Source organism: Crinia signifera, chromosome 6, assembly GCF_055691185.1.
Source record: "Crinia signifera chromosome 6, ASM5569118v1, whole genome shotgun sequence".
Classification (NCBI taxonomy): Eukaryota; Metazoa; Chordata; class Amphibia; order Anura; family Myobatrachidae; genus Crinia; species Crinia signifera.
In genome coordinates, this window is record NC_139222.1 from 193,803,877 (window position 1) to 193,823,904 (window position 20,028).

A 20,028-nucleotide genomic window follows, 5' to 3' on the forward strand; every position below is an offset into this window, starting at 1 on the left:
AACTGCCTCAGAGCACTGAGGTCATGGGTTCGATTCCCACCATGAGGTCATGGGTTCGATTCCCACCATGGCCCTAACTGTGTGGAGTTTGTATATCCTCCCCGTGTTTGCGTGGGTTTACTCCGGTTCCCTCCCACAATCCAAAAATATGCTGGTAGGTCAATTGGCTTCCAACAAAAATTAACCCTAACGCATGTACATGTGGTAGGGAATATAGATTGTAAACTCCACTGGGGCAGGGACTGATGTGAATGTTCAAATATTCTATGTAAAGAGCTGCGGAATTTGTATGCGCTATATAATAAACTGTTAATAAAATAATATATAATTAAGATGCATTTTCTGGGAAAAAGAAGCAAATAATGTGCCCCGATTATAGAACATTCTTATGCGACCTGGCGTGCCAAGAGGGGCTGTTTGGCGTGACTGCAGCAAATCTGTACATGCACATTAAAAAATATATTTCATACACAAAGTGAAAACAACAGACCTCACTTGTGCTCGGGTTCCAGCATAGTATACGGTGGTCTTTGGAACTACTGAGAAGTAATTCTGGGTCTTCTTTGCTCCAAGAAATTGACAGAATGCCCCTATATACAAATAAATAAGAAGAGATTTGAAATGCTGTTATATAATTATAAATACCTGGCTAGTTTCAGGTGTACTAAAAAATGAACAAATTAACAAAATTACAAACTAATTCTGCTGCAATTAACTACTCATAAATAGTAAAAATGAAGAAAATGCTCAGGTATAACTCGTAGTATGTTTAATTTGTAGTGCTCAGCAAAAAAAGGTCTACGAGGAATTACAACAAAATGTAAATATATAATGCAATTTTTTTTCCATACAACCTAAGCCACAGCACTTGATAAGAGTGAGGATTACAATTTACATAAATGCTTTCCTAAAAAGTTAAATAGTGTTCCCTGAATCACATTCTGTATTAGGAGGTAGTTTTTAGTGAACTTATGTGATAGCAATGAAAACACACAGGGTTGTGTAACTGTCAGGAGAAGAGGAAGTGTCTCTGGTTCATGTTCCAGCTCTACCTCGTGTGATTCTCCAGCATTTTCAGAGGGGAACTGGCAAAACGCAGGTCCCAAACTTGAATGACTGGTAGTCTGTCATCTTCAGAGGAGAGAACAAGCTGAGTGGCGATTTCTGGGTGCCACAACATTCCGGAGCAGTGCATCTGGGAAGGGTACAGGAGACAGACATAGTTTGAAGAACTAAATGAGGCAGGAGTACAGCACAGCTGTGGCTGATTAGATCTATGGATTCTAGTTTATCCATTCTAAAAAAAATACCAGGATACTCAACTGTCAAAAAGGAGGAGGGAGAGATTTGAAAACTGGCTTGTGAATAATGCGGTGACTACCAAGGTGGCTCAGAATTCAAAACATTTTCTCTCCAAAGCCCCTGGATCATATAAAGGTGGATGTACAATGTGCAGATACTTGGAAACAGGGTCTTCTGTAACGTACCCACAATCTGGAGCAACACAGCCCCATCAAACAGGTTTTGAGTTTTAACAGTAAATATGTAATCTACATAATAAACTGTCCATGTGAAGCATATCTTTTAAATGTATTACCTTTCCTGATAATATTCCCTCTTGTGTATATTTTGATTACACTATTATATTGTGTACAAGTAGGGTATAGTGACTATAGCATTACTACAAACACTGGTAAGCCACCTTTCCATGGATGCTGCTTATCACAACACATGTAAATGGAACAAAAGCAAGAAAGATAAAAGCAGCACATGTACTGTACGTAAAGGAAAGCATCAACATAGCAAAGGATGAGTGGCAGGAGACAGGCACATATGTCATAGCACTGGCACAGACTAGGAATAAATAGAATTGCAACATACAGGCCATGAGTGAAGAAACTTATATTATTTAGGTATATATTTGGAAACAGATGTGGGACGTGTATACAAAGTACAGATTTATTTATTCATTTTTATTGATTTTGATTTAAACAATAACACAACCCATAGTACAATGACATTAGGATTATTGTAATATACAGATAGAGATAAAATAATGTAAATTAATGTGCATACTGAATAAGGATATCTGACAAAGCCATTGGCAGAACAGAATACCCCTTGTATAGGATTAAAATAAATATAAATACCCAAAGGCAGCATTTTGGGAAAGATTTATGCAGTGTATAATAATTTTAAATGTAAAATCCAGGGATAATTTACTTATTACATGTTCCCATTTCTACTCCTCCTACAAATGTAAAAAAATTGTACAGCCAAATGCGACCAAAACAAAATGCTACAATTATTCCCAAACACCAATTGCAATTCTATGTGACTGAGTTAACTGTAGACAAGTATCACTGCAAAACTAGAAACCTGCAAATACCAAATAAACGCAAACTACAGGTAGTAGTAGAGGAAAAAAACAACTATTACATAGGATGGCAATATGGCCACATGCACTTTAAAACTAAAGGACTATTGCCCCGGAAAACACATTTATGAAGTAAATGTTAAAACATATTTTGTAACATTGCAAATGAGACAGTATTTTTGATGTGTGGAAAAGTGACCAAAAAATAAAAGTGAGACAATGTAATTGCATAAAAATGCTAGCAAATTACACACAAGGTGCTCTTATGCATGAGTGGTAGTTCTGCTTCCTAACCGCTGCATAGCAGCAATTTGAAGATCAATGAAGTCTGAAACCATTGATAGTGCACCTGAGCATTCAGTGAGCACTGAGTGGGTGCTGTACTGTAAGCTGTTGTCCATGGCCTGTCCAGTGATAATTTGTTTTTATGCATCTTAGAGGCCGTTCTATAGCAATTGAAAGGCCACCGTGTATACAAATTTACTGTACAACAAAGTCCTGCACCAAATTAAATTACTGCCTAAAATATATGACATGGGGTGCCTGGCTGTAATTGTGAATATGTTGCTCTACAAGTACCTTCTTTAAAGTTATTACAAGTTTAAAAAAAAAGTGTAATTTACGCTAATCAGATATGTCACACTTATGACGTATTGAATATTGGACTTGTATGCCTCAAAGCATTGCTTTGGTAAGGAACTATTAATTAGTTGGTTCATTCAATAGTTTCACAAGTATCCGTCATGGACTTACCCTGTTGCTGTGGTCACTGACTTTAATGACAGGCTCGTTCTTGCGTAGATCCCATACTACAGCTTTACCACTAGGGTGAGCAGAGGATAAGATGTGCTGGACTTGCTGGTTCCAAGAAATGGCAGTGATGTCTTCTACAGGCTGCATATTAACAACAACAAAACCAACCATTATTGGGCGCATTCAAAGCTGTATGTCAGTGTTCTGCAATAGGATACAAATTGTCATATTGTGCACGCGCATACATCCGTATTTGTGGGCATGCTGATAGACGTGGCCAACAGTCAGCAACCCTAGTTAGCCCTATCTTATTGGATACCCTTCAGATGACTTGGCAATCATATGGCATCATATATGTCTATTTCTACTGTGTAACTGACATTTCCATTCGGACTAGGGCAATAAATTTCCCTTTTGAGTATATTTTACTTTTGCATCTAATTACATATTGGAAGCACCAATTTTAAATGTATTACCTTCCTGATCATATTCCCTCTTGTGAATATGAGCTTTCATTGCATTATTATATTGTGTACAAGTAGGGTATTGTGACTTAGCATTACTACAAACACTGGTAAGCCATCTTTCCATCCTTAGCTATTAAATAAATGAATATTCTCGCTTGTGGGCTGATGTAGGACTGTCCCATGTGCTACTGTTTCTGAACTGGAGGCAGCTAAAGCAGCGGTTCTCAAACTGTGCGACTCCATGTTGCTGACCATCAGGCTGATGACTTTTCTAATCTCAGTCACTGATTGAAGGAGTCTGAAAGATCTGTTGCATTGTCTGTTACTTCAGACTCCTCCCATCAGCTTGTGCCTCCACAATGCTGCCATGTAGGTGCTGTCTGCTGACTACGCATGCGATATGATGACCTTCTGCAGTAACTTGCTGGCGTCCTGTCATTATTTTTATTGTTTGATGGGGTCCCAGAGCAAAATAGTTTGAGGAACTCTGAGCTAAAGCATGCACATTGGGCTATATGCCATCCTGTCAGGCAGATCGGCATATCGCTCAGTGTATATGCGCACTCCCATGGTCACTTGAGATGGGGCTAGGTTTGCTTTTGATGTGCTGAACATCAAACCTAGCGACAATGCTAGGGACAGTGATCGTTTGTCCTTCATTAACATTGTTTCAGTGTACAGGTGATCTAGTCTGACTGGGATATCCAAACGAATCCCCATCACTCCAGTGTGTACCCAGCTTAAGTAATCCACTACACTGTAAATATTGAAAATAATATCAAAAGGCACACCTAACTATTCTTACTGTATATCACTGTAAGGGAATAACTTTTCAAATCTATGACATATCAAAGCTTCTTTTTTTGGTGGGTTTGGCTATAAAAATCCTCTACTAATCATCTACAGGGCCACAACTTGGGGCCTAGTGGGGTGCTGGCTGTTATACCCATACATGCAAGGACTATGGGAGGAGACGGAGTGGAGGCAAGTTACTACCTTGCCCAAGGTGACTGAGGGGTAGATGTATGAAGCGGTGTTAAGGGAGGAGAAGTGATAAAATGCCTGGTACTTTATCACCGGCCAATCAGCTACTTAATGTCCCTTTTTAAACCCAGCCTGTAACTTAACATTCAGGAGCTGATTGGCTGGTGATAAAGTACCAGGCACTTTATCAATTCCCCTCCCATATTACTGCTTCATACATCTACCCCAAAGATCCTAGTTTCACATGTCCTACTTCCTGGTTTAATTCCGCTGTCTGATGAAGTAAGCCAGTGCCATATGCAGGCATCTACTGCACCACACAATATGCCACATATTCTGGAGAACTGTAAATTACTTTTTTGGGTCCCTTATCTATTGACACCAAATACCACGGTTCTACTAGTGCACGTTTAGGAAGATAAAACCTATTCTTTTGGACACATCCTTCTCTATGTACTCACAGTTGGGGTTCTCCTTTGACCTTCCCTTGCTGGCCACAAGGGCATTTTATACAATCATATTTGACAAGAAGAGGCCAGTAACACTGCGGTTCCATATGTACTGTACACATTTCTTATTGCTCACCTGGGATTTCGCTCCTGGGGTCATTGGCACATTGAAATTATTCAAGTCCCATATGAAAACTTCAGAATCATTGGCACCAGAAGCCAAGAGATTGTTCTGTAAATGGTAATTATACAGGTGCAATTAACAGAATGACATTGTTGGTTTCTTAATACTGACAATTTCACAAAGTAAAATCTACAACGGAAGCATGTCATTGATCCAGGTTCTATATATAGCTAGGCAGATGTAATTCAGCTCATAAGAAATGTGACGGGATCAATAAAGAGAATTACGAATAATGTAAGTAGACAGTACTTGTTTCCTAGCACAGCGCCAATCGCATCGTATACCATAACACTAAATAAGGTACACGATGGTATGCGATGCGATGTTGTACAATAAAATATTGCATCGCATCGTATGCCATACAATGGCATACGATCCGATCGTATAAGATTTTTGATTGTACAAGCACCCTGATGGGTCCTTACAATGTGAAATGGCCCCCCTAGTCAACGCCACCCCCAGGATCAACGACAACCCGAAGCGTGGCGAGCTAAACTAGCCTGCGAGGGGTGGCGGTACGCGTCCTCCGACCTTTTCATACCCCCATTATCCACGTCGGACCCATCAGGGTGGTTGTACAATAAAAAATCGTATACCATTGCATCACATGCATTGTATGCGGCTATATGGCATGCGATGCGATCGCATAAGATGCCATAAGATGAAAATATTGGGCGCCGTGCTAGGAAACAAGTACCAAGTAGACTAGTGGTGGGTGGTGTCTCCACAGTACCTGAAATGGGTTTAGGTCAAGTGCACGGACGGGACCTGTATGTTTTTCATTCTTTGTGATAACAGGCTCCTTCCCAGATGCCAGAATCTGTGAGGCACTGTATAGTGTGATCTCTCCATTATCTCCTCCACCTACAATCACTCCAGAAGTTCCAGCTAACCCTCCTTCAAAGCTGCCCCAGATTACTTTGTGAAACCTGGAGAAACATGTGACATGAAAGTGCTGAAATTAAAGATATTTTATATTTACATTTTTTTCCCTGGTAAAATCTATTATCATATTCCCCTCTTACCTGCTGGATGCTGGGTAGACCCCTTTTCTTTTCATGTCCGGATGAGGGTCCCCAAAGTCCACCTCAAATATCTCGAGGGCCGCATTGGTGTTGAAGGATGCATCAAGCTGCTGTGCAGATGTACCTAAGAGAAAAGGGGTATCTTTAGGTTCACATGTAAGGTTTCAAAACATAGGTATTTCTAAATTAGTTTCAGCAATTAAAAAAAGGATTGTAAAAGTGACAAATTAATGCACAAAGTCTGACCAATGGATGAGTAATTGGAACAATAAACGTCTCTAATAAGAGTCAGATAGAAGTGCTCTTGCTAGCTGATGCATCACAGTGCAGCGTGTGGTGCTTACATGTGAAGGTGCATACATTAGAGCTGGGGTTCGCAAATTCGGTCTTCAGCATCCAACACAGTTCACATTTTCCAGGTCACCCGGCAGGTGCACAGCTGCACACATTACACTGACACATTTTAAAAGATCCACAGATGGAGCTAATTATTTCACTTGTGATTCAAGGCCTTATTCTAGTTCACTCTGACAAAATCCTTCTTAGATGGACTAAACCATGTACACTGCAGGGGGCAGATGTAAAATGTGCATAGAGAATTAGATTTGGGTGAGTTATTTTGTTTCTGTGCAGGGAAAATACTGACTGCTTTATTTTTACACTGCAATATAGATCTCACTTTGAAGTAAAACCCCACCCAAATCTAATTCTCTCTGCACATTTTACATCTGCCCCCCTGCAGTGCACATGGTTTTGTCCATCTAAGAAGGATTTTGTCAGAAAGAGTGAACTAGAATAAGGCACTCTGAGGAAACCTGCAAAACATTCACTGTGTGGGTTGAGGACCGAGATTGAGAACCTGTGCATTAGAGAATAGGCAAAACCTTTGCTTTAATAAGATGTAACAACATCAATCATGTTTCTGTCTCTGCACAATGTTACAAAGCATGCTGTTTCCCTGTAAGCCTCATAGGACACTAAGCTGACTGTAACCATAGACCTGAAATGTTTGGGGGAGCAGTGATTTAGGGCAAAAACTGAAAAATACCTGTTGCTAAGTAAATTGGGTGTTGTTTGGCTGGGCTCCAGGCTTGGACCGCAGATCGTTCAATTTCTTTTAGCTTCATTTTCTGCTGTATAACAATGTGTAGCATACATCAAGTGTTAGTCCAAAAAGTACAATAGCAACAAATACATATTTATACATAATACAAGGCTTGGACTTAAATATAGCACTATAAGGCAGTGTCAGAGTTTGTGTTACAGTGGTGATATGTGATTTGCCAGCTCATACCACCTTGAGGGCATAGCCATCAGGAAGACGACCTTGAAGAAAAATACTTCAGGCTTATCCGGTACAGTATACAGTATCTCGGGCACCTTTCTCGACTGGTATCTAATAAAGCAGCTGCTTAACCCTTTGAGTGCCGACATCTCTGTGAGAAATGTGCAAAATATACGCTAAAAATGCTAATTAATAGTGACTACCTCCTCCCCTTCGACTTCCTCTCCTAGGCAGTCTTGCAGTAATGTGCCGGAGGGAGCTGGAAGAAACAAAACACACTTCCAAAGAGGAGTTTAAACATAACATAAGTCACACATACCAACATAGAATGAAACAAAGTTTTGAAAATGACATTCGTAACAAAATGAACATTCCTTAGAAGTCATTGGCCAGTGCATAAACTGACGCAAACCCAATAACTGTTGGTAATTGACAGAAAAAATAAGAATAATAGTAAAACAGCGCTGGGTGGGCATCCAGTGTCGCCTATGGAGTCTGAGAAAAGGATTTAACGGTAAGTACAAAATCACCTTTTCTCTTTCCTCCACTAGGTGACACTGGAGAGCTAGAGGGGACGTCCCAGAGCTCCCAACAGGGGCGGGATAGCGCTGAGAACTCCCTTATACCGAGCGACCAAACTGCGAAGCAGTTGCCGCAAAAGTGTTGAACTTGTAGAAACGGGTAAAAGGTCCGGCGGCCAGACCAACATAACTGTTGAATCGAAACCCCCCCGGGCAGTCGCCCAGGAGGTACCTACCGAATGCGTAGAGTGAGCTGAAATAGAAGACGGTGGCGCTCTAGAGGCCGCCACGTAAGCCTGACGGATGGTGAGGCAAACCCACCGGGCTAGGGCCTGCTTGATAGCAGGCCAGTCTGTACGATTGGAGTCATAGAGAACAAAAAGGGCATCTGACTTATGCATGGACTCTGTTCTAGATACATAAATGCGTAAGACCAGGACAACATCCAAGGCTCTGGATTCTTCAGACTCCTCCCTGAAGGCCGGAACCACAATCGGCTGAATGATGTGAAACGCTGACACAGCCTTCGGGAGAAAAGCACCGGAAGTGCGGAGTTCCGCTCTATCCGTGTGAAACCTTAAGAAGGGTGGACTACATGAAAGGGCACCCAGTTCGGACACCCTTCTAGCTGAAGCCAATGCCAGAAGAAGAACCATCTTCCAAGTTAAGTATTTTAACTCCACCTCCTCCAATAATTCAATGAGGACTGGAGAAACTCTAAAACCAAATCCAAGTCCCACGGAGCCGATTTGAAGGGAGGCTGAATCCGCAGTACTGCTTAGAAAAAGGACTGTACTTGAGGAAGAAGAGACAGTTTCTTCTGGAAAAAAAAACCGAAAGAGAGGAAACCTGGACCTTCAAGGACCCCAGCCGGAGCCCTGACGAAAGACCTTTTTGTAGAAAGAGAAGGAGATGGGCCAACTTGAACCGCACCGGAGAAACCCACCTACTCTCACACCAGGCCACATTAGCTCTCCATATGTGGTAGTTATGCACAGAGGTTACTTGCTTTCTGGCTCTTATCATGGAAGGAATCAAAGTGGGTGGAAAACCGGTTTTCTTTAGAATGGACCTCCTAACAGCCAAGCCGTTAAATGTAGATGTTGTAAGTTCAGACAAATGAATGGACCCTGGTTTAGGAGGTCTTCTATGAGCAGAAGAGGCCATGGCTCGTCCACTAACATGTCTGTGAGGACTGTGTATCAGGACCGGCGAGGCCAGTATGGTGCTATGAAGAGAACCGTTACCCGCTCCCTGCGAATTCTCTGAAGGACACGAGGTATAAGAGGCAATGGAGGGAAGAGGTAAATGAGCATCCACTGACACCGCCTGAGGGTCCCTCGTTCGAGCTCAAAACAGAGGAAGCTGACGATTGTGACGAGAGGCCATCATGTCAATCTGCGGGCAACCCCACCATTGATTCAGTGTTTGGAATACCTGTGGATGCAGGCACCACTCTCCGTGATGGACATCCCGACAACTGAAGTAGTCAGCTTCCTAATTTTCCATGCCTGGAATGAAAATGGCGGACACGGCTCCTGCGTGTACCTGCGCCCAAAGCAGAATCCGGCTCACCTCTCTCATGGCTGCGCAAATGCGAGTCCCTCCTTGCTTGTTGATGTTCGCCACTGCTGTGGCATTGTCGGACTGAACTCTGATGTCCTTGTGGACAACTCCGCTTGAAGGAGAGCATAGTAGACCACTCGAAGATCAAGCACATTGATCGATAGCAGTGACTCCTCCATTGTCCAAAGACCCTGAAAGTGGAGGCCTACAGTAACCGCTCCCCAACCTCTGAGGCTGGCGTCTGTAGTGAGGAGAGTCCAGTTGGGAATGGCAAATCTACTGCCCTCCTGAAGGTTCTTGGATTCTAACCACCACGCCAGGGAGGCTCGAGCCTTTGAGAGAGGGATACTCGCTGATGCAGAAAAAGATGCAAACCTGACCACTGTTGAAGGAGACACAGATGAAAAGGCCCAGATCGGAAACATCCATATTGTACATCCTCGAATGTGGACACCATCTTTCCTAGCAGGCGTGTGCAAAGAAGAACCGATACCCTTCGGTTATGCAACACCAGATGAACTGACTCCTGTAGGGATTGTATCTTGTCCAACGGAAGAAAGACCCGCCTCAGGACTGTGTCCAGGGTCATCCCTCGGAACAACAATCTCTGAGAGAGTTGGGACTTTTAGAGGTTGAGCATCCACCCGTGAGACTCTAGGGTCTTCTGATTCAGTTGGATGTTGTGAAAAAGGACCTCCCTGGACGATGCCTTTAAAAAGAGATCGTCCAGTTAAGGTATGATAGTTACCCCCTGTGCACTCAGTATTTCCATCATGGCTGCCATGACTTTGGTAAATACCCTGTGTGCGGATGACAGACCAAAGGAAAGGGCCCGGAATTGGAGATGGCAATTCTGAACTGCAAACCTGAGGTAGGCCTGATGGGGAGGTGTAACCATAGGATTAATAAGTTGATTTCTACAATGGTTTGCTGTACTCCTATAAGCCCTGAATAGACACTTGCCTATGCATATTTTTAGAGAATGGACAACTGTGACCTTTTAGGGCACAGAGGACATTAGTATTTTGCTGAGCCAATGTCCTTGAAGTGTATATAATCATATGGCGAAGGGTTACTCAGAGAGGCCTCACCCTGGAACAGAAGGACAGAATAAAGCTAAGCACACATGTGTTAAAATGACAGCTGGCCTCCCCTGGACATGCGATCATTGTGTTCGTCTTCACTGAAATAACCTCCCTAAGCTGAGTATAATAAATTCATATTGTATTGGTCAAATTGTTGTGTCTCTTTGCTGTCCTTATATTAATTCCTTGAAACTTAAAAGAACATATATTCCCACTGGGAACAGGAGGCCAGATTGGGATGTGCAGGTAGGCATCCTTTATATCGATGGATACCAAAAACTCCATGTGCTCTCGGCCTGCAATCACTGATTGCAACGATTCCATTTTTAATTGAGTGAACATCAGGTATGGATTGAGGTGTTTTAGATTTAAAATAGGCCTTACTGAGCCATCTGGCTTGGGGACAAGGAAGTGACTGGAGTAGAATCCCTTTGTTCTCTCTTCCACAGGAACTGGAATGACTACCGCCATGTCCCTGAGTTTGTCGATAGCCAGTCCTGACAGGAAAGGGACCAAACATGTTGATAAAACAACAGTCGGCCTCCCACCATGGGGTCCCCTAAGAAGGGGCTGATAGAGTCATGCGGAGGGCATGGAGGAAGCCTTTGCATCAAGGATGGGTGTGGCCTCTACCCCTTCTTCGGAATCCCCGAGAGCTGACTGCACCACCTCGTGAACGAAAGGACTGGTTTCCAGTTGTACTGGGAAAGTTCCTGTGTGGAGGAGGAGCTGCTGTGGGAAGAAGTTGGGACTTACCGCCAGTAGCTTGCGATATAATTTTGTCCAATTCAGGACCAAAGAGGGCGTCTCCCGAAAAAGGTAATGCCTCCACCGCCTTTTTGGAATCAGCGTCTGCATGCCACTGTCACAACCAGAGGGTACGGTGAGCTGAAACTGAAAGAGCAGAAATGCGAGCCACAAGCAGGCAAACATCTGAGGAAGCCTCAACAAGGTAGGAAAGGGGTAGGAGGTAAAAAACCTTTGGGAGGCCGGAATTTTTTTGTCAGGGTGTAACCACGCCTTTTTTAAATGGTCATCCAATTCCTCTGAAGTTGGAAAAAAAGCCGATTGTTTCTGCTTCTTTGCAAAAACAAGAGGGACGCTCCTCCTCTGTAACATTAAGGCAGTGGTGGGGAACCTCAGGCCCGGGGGCTGTATGTGGCCCCCCTAGCCGGTCTGATTGGCCCTTCCACCCGCCCAGCGGCTTTGCTGGGAGTCAAGTACAGGGCAATTCTCACGATAGGTCTGTAGTTCTTGCAAGATTCCTCTTAATCAACAGCAGCCAGAGACTGTCAGTCCTATTCTTTGGCAGCCGCCAGAGCGTAGGACAGCTACAGCACGACAATTTGTAAGAGAAATTTTTACATATGGCCCCCAAAGAATTTTTTCCCCATTCAAATGGCCCTTGGCACAAACAAGGTTCCCCAACCCTACATTAAGGGTTAAAATGGACTGCTTAGATTAAATCTTCCAAACCCTGAGAAGTTGAGCCTCCGGCTCATCAAATTCGACCTCCTCTAAATCTGGCATATCCTTATCAGTGTCATCTAATTGAGGAATCTGAAGAAAAATCCTATTAGCAGGAGACAGGGTAGGAGGAGGGGTGCAGGGATCCCTGGGTTTAAAGCATTTGAGAAACCCTCCACTGCAGAAGCAAATTCAGCCTGCTGACCCCTAGCTGCATCTCTGTCTGCCTAGAGGCAGACAGCTCAGAGGCTAACGGAGATATGACAGTGGATAATTGAGAAGCCCATACTGATATCTCCTGAGGAGGAGGAGACACTGGAGGGCCTGCTGTACAAGGGTCACATAAAAGGATGCCCTCAGCTTGGGTGGTAAAGTTAGAGATGCATTTTTTGCAGGCAGTTTTCTACCCCCAGTTATTATCATCCACAAACCACTCGCTCAGTATAAAGAGGAGAAATACTGGACAGGAGAGGAGTATTAAAGACAGAGTCTGCCACAAGATATCTATCGCGCTTATTGTAGATATATGGCGCCTGGCTATCAGGTTTTTGGACACAGTCCAAGGCTCTCCTGACCGCTCTATGTCCCACTGTGAACTCACAGTTTGAGAAGAGTCACGCACTTTATGCCCAGGAGGGAGATCTGGGCTGCTGTCAGAATGGCCGCTACCTCGTGTACTCCGCAGTATGAAGGAGGAGGAAGCGGAAGTCCCCAGCAGCCATCAATAGCGCGTCCGCCCCCTATTTGGCGCCTTTCTATTAAAAGTGCTGTGCCGCTTATTATAAAAATTCCTGGATCCCCTGCCAACACGGAACCAGGGCATACTTACCCCTGCCTGTGCTGTTGGACGTGGCTAGGCTGAATAGTCCGCGAGGCACGCTGCGTGCAGCGGCGACTGGACTTCCGGAACGGTGGTTCCAGCAGCCGGGTACCAGAGGCAAGCTGCATGCAGCTGCGACTGGACCCGCCAAAAGCACCCTCATTGCAGGGAGGTAGGAACAGGGACTACCGGACTGTCCTCTCTGCTGATTGCAGATCATCTAAAAATAAAAAAGCCCAATAGTGAGCAAAAATGCATCCAGATCCTGCAGGGAACATGCTAAGACTGCATAGGAGAGGAAGTAGAAGGGGAGGAGTTCGTCACTATTAATTATTCTAAAGTGCACATGCTTCCTGTGGTCGCCTTTCTTTTCCCCTCTGTAACTCTCCAGTGTCACCTAGTGGAGGAAAGAGAAATAAGCAGCAATCAAAATTAAAAATTTTGAGCGCTGCTTATTATATACAGTATGTGACTGTTTTTATATATTTATTTAATAACCTTTTAGAATTATTTAAAGGGAGTTAATTCTCAATTACTTTGTAGAAACCGGCGCTCCATTTTCTTCTGCTTAAATTCACAATATATATATGGTCAAATAATCATGTCAACTGAATATTAATACACAGGTTGCCTCCCAACCTGTCATTTTCCTAATTACTGGTAATTTATTACTTTAATTAAGATGAAGGTGTCACTGTAAGTTTGGTTAACTGGAAAGAGGTGAGTGAAGCAGAGTGAGAACTACACCAGTTGATGTAATATTTCTTGTATGCAACTTAGATTTGTACAATGCTGCCAGGGAAGGTTTAAGGGAAAAATAACCCCCTTTTACAAGATACTCAAGGAAGAGGTCCCTTATATACATTGCGCCTGGTAAAGCCCCCATTACGCCAAGTAGAGACACCATTTATACATTACCCAAGTTGATCGCCCTTATACACATTTTGTCAGGCAGAGCCCTCCTCCACATGTTAGACCAGGAATAGCCCCATTACACCAGGTGAAAAGAGGGGAAAGAGAGAGAAGGGAGAGAGAGAAGGGAGAGAGAGAAGGAAGAGGGGGGAAAGAGGAGAGAGAGAGAGAAGAGAGGAGAGTGAGAAAAAGAGTGGGTCATTTATTACCTGTGGACAGCAGTTCCTTAGGACTCAGTTGGGAATCGGCATTAAGTCCTGCCCCCTAAATACCATCAAATTGCGGAACTCTGTAACCCACAGGCCATATCCTCTGGCAGCTACAACTTTTTATTATTAGAGGCGGTGTTCTTTAGGGGGTTGGGGAGAATAGCTGCAGGCTTTGGAGGCTGCCAATGGCTGGGTGCAGGGAGAGCTGCAGGCCCTCTAAGCAGTCTGGGCCCCTTAGCAGCTGTATCCCCTGCATCCTTAGTAGTTAGAAAGAGCTACTGTACAATATGTGTACAGTGCAGTACAAATACTGATCTCTAAATGGGGTGCCGGACGGGCTCCCGACAGTCGGGATCCCGACTGTCAAAACGCCGACAGCCGGGTGCCCGACGGCCACCCGCTATTTTCCCTCGTGGGGGTCCACGACCCCCATAGAAGGAGAATAAAATAGGTGTCTCGCGTAGCGAGCCACCGTGCCCGCAGCGTGGTGAGCCCGCAAGGGGCTTTTTTGCACTCGCCATGCTGTCTGACTCTGGACAGTCGGGATCCCGACGTCGGGATCCCGACTGTCGAAGTCCCATACCACACCCCTCTAAATGGTGTCTTAAAAGTAAGCACAACAGGTGGGTGTAGCTTGACCAAGTAGAGGCAGCAGATTGTGTGAGCTCTCTGTGCCTATCCAGGAACATATCCTTTGTGCCTGCAACTGGAGACTGTGATGCCATTACTGGGTGATAGGAACCACTTGTGCCCATCCTGATCCCTTTCTGGGGCTTGCGGTTGTCGTTTTAGTGCGAGTACAGGGTGCAGCCTGCTCGAAATCCCGTTAAGTGCTATTAGTGTGCTGTTTTCTGCTCTCTCCCCAGGGGTGTGACCACAGTGAATGGCATTGTCGGAGTGCTACACTCCGGAAGTGCCGTGGTGGAAACTGGGTCGGGAGAGACGTGCCACTGTGGCTCTCACAGGGACACCAGCACCATCTACCTCACGTGACAACCAGGCTCAGATATAAATGTCCGGGGACTGATACCAGCAGCCAAGTTCTCCAGCTTTCTTGAGCCCCACATGTACCTGTTGGTAGAATACCCTGCTACAGATTATTGTAGTCTGAGGTGGGGTGCTCATCATCTGAAGTGTGACTTCGATATATTTCATCAGTGATGTCTGGCTCTTTGCACCAAATACTCCAGGCCATTACCTCCACACAAAGGATTCTTGCTACACTTGGAGATGTGGACATTGTGTCTTCAAATCCTGCATTTATGATTTATAAATCCTCTATCAATAAACCTTTTGGATCTATCCTTCCAAATAGAGGTATATCCTACTACCTTTGCTACGGTTTCAGCTCCTGATATTGAGGGCTAACTGAAGATCTGTTCTTTACCTTACTGCTTATAACTATTTCCACATCTGTGGATGAATGCGATAATCTTGGAACTCTTGTCCCAGTACTTCCAACTCCTGTGCGTGTGTCCTTGAGTGTACGATGGAGGGACTGTTATCTTTATGGTTCTGCAGGGGAAGAGTGTCGGGCCGGGCTATTTTGCATGCTCATGCGTTCATTATTTGGTACTTGTGTAGTTTCACGGTAGCACTTCCCAGCGTATCATATGCAAATCACAAGCGATATTTGCATCCGATACGATCCGCGATGCGATTTAGCACCCCCCACTATCCACATCAGCCCAAAGCGTGTCGAGCGGATGTGGTACGTGTCCTCCTGACCTGTTCATACCCCCACTATCCACGTCGGCATGGAGTTGATTTTATAAAGTGTGGCGAGCACGAAGCGCCGGAAAATGAGCCCAGAGCGCAGCGAGCCCCGCGAGGGGATGCGGAATACATGTCAAGTAATCAGTGTCCGCTCGCCTCGCTTCGGGCTCGTTTTACACGTCCGCTTGCCATGATTCGTGCTCGGTGGCTCGCCACACTTTATAAAATCAACTCGATGGCGACGTGGATAGTGGGGGTATGAACAGATCGAGAGGACCCGTACCACATCCGGTCGCCACACTTCAGGCTCACGTGGATAATGGGGGCGTGCTAAATTGCATCGCAGATCGAATGCAAATATCGCATGTGATTTGCATGCGATGCAATCCGCAGGGAAGTGCTGACGTGAAACTACACAAGTACCCATTATTCTAGTTTATTCTACACTCATACAAACTGGACTGTTTAACATTGCCTGAATATTTTTATTTATTTTCTATTCTGAGGTTCTAGTGTTATAATACTCCTTTTATATTGTGTGAAAGCTATATCCTACTGTAGGTAGGAGAGACTGATCTAGCTAAAGCAATTGGGAAGCTGGGTGTAGGTGAAAATGGCCTGACTGAATTTCTTTCTCAAGATTCTGTGTTTGTTACTTTAGTTTATGGAACTTTCTTTAGGTTTGGTGGTCTGTTTGAACTGCTTAACTGTTTCCTTATCCATGCTGTTATTATCCTGCTATAGTATTTCTTGACTATTATATCCTAATACTGGTGGGAGGGTCAGGTTTGCTATAGATAATGTTGCTAGTTTATTGTCCCAGTCGGTCCATTCTGCTAGGATTCTCTATATGGTTGGCTGAGGGGTGGCATGCAGGGTTGATTAGGTTACTGTAGGTAATATGGGGATCCAGGTAAGTTGGGGTTAGGCTATACAGGTTGGGGGCTTATCGGGTGGTTTAGGGATCCAAGTAAGCTGGCCATACATCAGAAAGATTTCAGGCCCAAAAACACGATTTCAAAGAGTTGTGTGATGCATTGTGTTTTGAGTGCAAATCGTGAGGTGTTTCGGTACAATGCGCAGGCCCGCGGGTCATGAATTCGATCCTCAGATCATATGTGCTGCATGTTTAAGATCTGAAGATGCTGCTGATGACCAGTATGCTGAAAGTTGCAGATCTTACAAAAGATCTTATGTGAAATTACAAACATAAGATCTAACGTGTGTCTGGGAAGCTGCCGGGGAAATCGTTAGACAACTCAAACAACTGATGCTGGTCGTCCTGATATATAGCCAGCTTTAATTTTGCGGAATCAAAGGGTCAACAGGCCTTAGGCCAACCACAAAAGATTGACACAGGAAAGACGACATGTAGTGAACATGTGCTTTTTCAGGGTTTTAGGAGTCTGTCTACTACAACACATGCACCCTAAATTAGTAAACCGCTTTGCTCGCCATGTTTCGGGCCACTTTACCATTCCTAAAAACTTAGTCCACATGGATTGTAAAGTATGAAACAGGTTATTGTTCCTAGTCTTCATGTGTCGACCACTGCAATGTCAACCTTTAACTTGTGTCAACCTTTTGTCAATGTCAACCAAATGCATTTCTACCTCTTGACTATGGCAACCTATTGCCACTATTGGTCGACCTATTGACTGTCAACCTGGACACAGTTGACCTATCAACCAGAACCAATTCGATTACTTTACTGCCCTTCACATGCAAATGAACGGCCGTAAGGGTGCATTTAACAAGGCTTTCTGCTCTCACCCTCCTGAGACTGGGTGCAATATTGCCTCTGACAGTACACTGGAGGATCTATGGATGTTATAATGGTTAGCATTACTGTCTAACAGTGCTTAGGTCGTGGATTTGATTCCCAACATGGTCCGAACGATGAGGAGTTTGTGCATTGTCCCCTTGCTTTCGCGGGTTCCTCTTGATTCTTACGTTTCATCCAACATTCCAAAAATATACTGGTAGGTTAATTGGCCCCTAACTTCAAATGAATCCTAGTATGTAAGTGTGTCCATGTAAATGTGCTCAGGACAGACTAGATGGGCCAAGTGGTTCTTCTCTGCCATCAAATTATATGTTTCTATCATGTCCTTATATGCCTCAGTGCATCAACATTCTGGAACACCCACATATGGGAAAATTGGCAACAGTCTGACATGTTCTCCAGGTGTAAATAATCTTTCTAAAAGTAGAGATTTTCACAGATCAGCAGAAGAAAACGGAATAGATCCAAGTATTCTGTTATGGCGCCCTATTTTATCATTTCGCTGCAGGTGTCTCTTCACCTTTTTATTTTGTTAACATAAATGTTAAGGCCAATCTTTCATATAGAGGTGATAGAACTTCCCGCTGGTCATATAATGACGTGCACTAGATCAGCAGCACCTGCCTTATATTATTTATTTTCTTTACGGATATGCAAGCGTACTTAATTATTCATACATGGCTTGTTCACGTTGGCCTATATTTTATACAATAAGTAAGACAAAGTAAAATCCGTTATGGGTTACTTGTCACATGAATTTAGATTTATAACATTTTAAGATTTAGGGAGGACTAAAATTTCACAGATTTGAAATAGGGAGTACTTTGTTTTCACACTGTTGTATTTCAGTTCACATAGCACATTCAAAATTTCTGACATTGTATATATATATATACTTATATTTAACAGGTCAACTCAAAACAGTCCCTGAGGACATTGCTGAGGTTTGTGAAGTCAACTTTCATCTGGCCTAGCAATTAACAAGCTTGTAACCTAGATATATATGTAGCTACTAGATGCCCTATGGCAAATGGATTGGAAAGGAGCTCTGCCAAGTCATCCATTTGGAGGAGATTTGGGCATTCTCCTTTAGCAGATCAGCCTTCCAGGAATATATTTCCAAGTGATTCTGAAAACCATGAAGTTTCTCGTAGCTGCTGCTATCAGAATTATGTCATTAATCCTTTTCATTCAGTAAGATAACTGATTTTTATCTTAAATATACTTAATAATGTAAGAAAATTGTCTGTACACACCATCAAGTTACAAGATTTGGAATCTCTGAAGACAAATTGACCTATCACATTTATACTGGTATTAGATAAGGAGAGAAATTGAAGGAAATTTTGAATTTTATACATTTATTGTTGGCCCAGCACTACAAAAAAAATTTCTGCTTGCCAACCTAAGATACATTTGCAAATATTATCCACATATTAAAGAGAACTAGCTAATGTTATAGGTTTCAACCAGGCAAAGGTGTGCTGGGCTGAACTTTTTACCCCCTTAGGCGTCGAATGTCAAAAAATATATATATATATATATATATATATATATATATATATATATATATATATATATATATATATATATATATATATATATATATCAATGCTTAGTGTGTGGCCAAGTTTCCAAATCACCCAGCAGGTTGCATATTTCTGGTCACCAATGGTCATATTTTCCAGAGCGCAATGGTGATGCATTGTAAATGGCAGGTGGATGTTTTGCCAAATAACTCTGAAACAACAGTCTAGCAACAGAAATAGAAGAGACCAACAAACTCGTAGAACCATACACAAAGGAACTAGGGTACAAGGACATTGAGGATATCACCAAACAGAGACTTGGCAAAAAAAAAGGACCAAATTATTAAAACCAAAATCAACAAAATACACTGGGATCTTAAACCCAAAGCGACCAAGATGAACAACAAACCTATAAGCAGGACATCCCACAATCAGACGCAAGACCCTGATACCGCACACCCCCAACAAGATACATTATAGCACCAGAAAGCACAAAACCACAAAAACTTCCAAACTATCCAGAGACACAGGACTCACCTACCAACAGTACATGAAAAAACTACACACACAGAAAGAAATCAAGAATACCTCAACAACAGGAGATACAAACAAAAACACAAACACTGTACTGATCACCGATAGTCCCCAGATAGAGAAGTGTAACAGCAGTATAGACACCTCATACTCTGAATCAGATAGTGAATCCTCTTTTTCGGTTCACGCGATAGACGACGACAAAGAATACGAACACCTGGCAAGACTCTCCTTTGACCAGGGTTGGGTAACAACACTACGAGACTACCAAAACACCACAGTAGCAACAGATTCAGCCTCCACATCCACAGCAAAATGGGGGGAACATTTTTTAGATACAGAGACAGGCAGACTGGCCT

At 43.4% G+C, this 20,028-nt stretch overlaps 1 protein-coding gene across 5 annotated transcripts in view; it reads right to left on the reverse strand.

Annotated features, from left to right (window-relative positions):
- Positions 1 to 20,028, reverse strand: part of SEC31B (SEC31 homolog B, COPII component) — a 104,680-nt gene that overhangs the window by 60,696 nt on the left and 23,956 nt on the right. For 4 of the 5 annotated variants that reach the window (XM_083148492.1, XM_083148491.1, XM_083148494.1 and 1 more), the window contains 7 exons: positions 7,288 to 7,372; positions 6,240 to 6,363; positions 5,948 to 6,143; positions 5,167 to 5,262; positions 3,131 to 3,271; positions 1,053 to 1,195; positions 491 to 590 (listed from right to left, as the gene is read on the reverse strand). In XM_083148492.1, the coding sequence (XP_083004618.1) occupies positions 491 to 590; positions 1,053 to 1,195; positions 3,131 to 3,271; positions 5,167 to 5,262; positions 5,948 to 6,143; positions 6,240 to 6,363; positions 7,288 to 7,366 (879 nt within the window). In that variant the 5' untranslated portion in view covers positions 7,367 to 7,372. The remainder of the gene's footprint in view (positions 1 to 490; positions 591 to 1,052; positions 1,196 to 3,130; positions 3,272 to 5,166; positions 5,263 to 5,947; positions 6,144 to 6,239; positions 6,364 to 7,287; positions 7,373 to 20,028) is intronic. The other variant, XM_083148493.1, reaches the window with a different exon arrangement.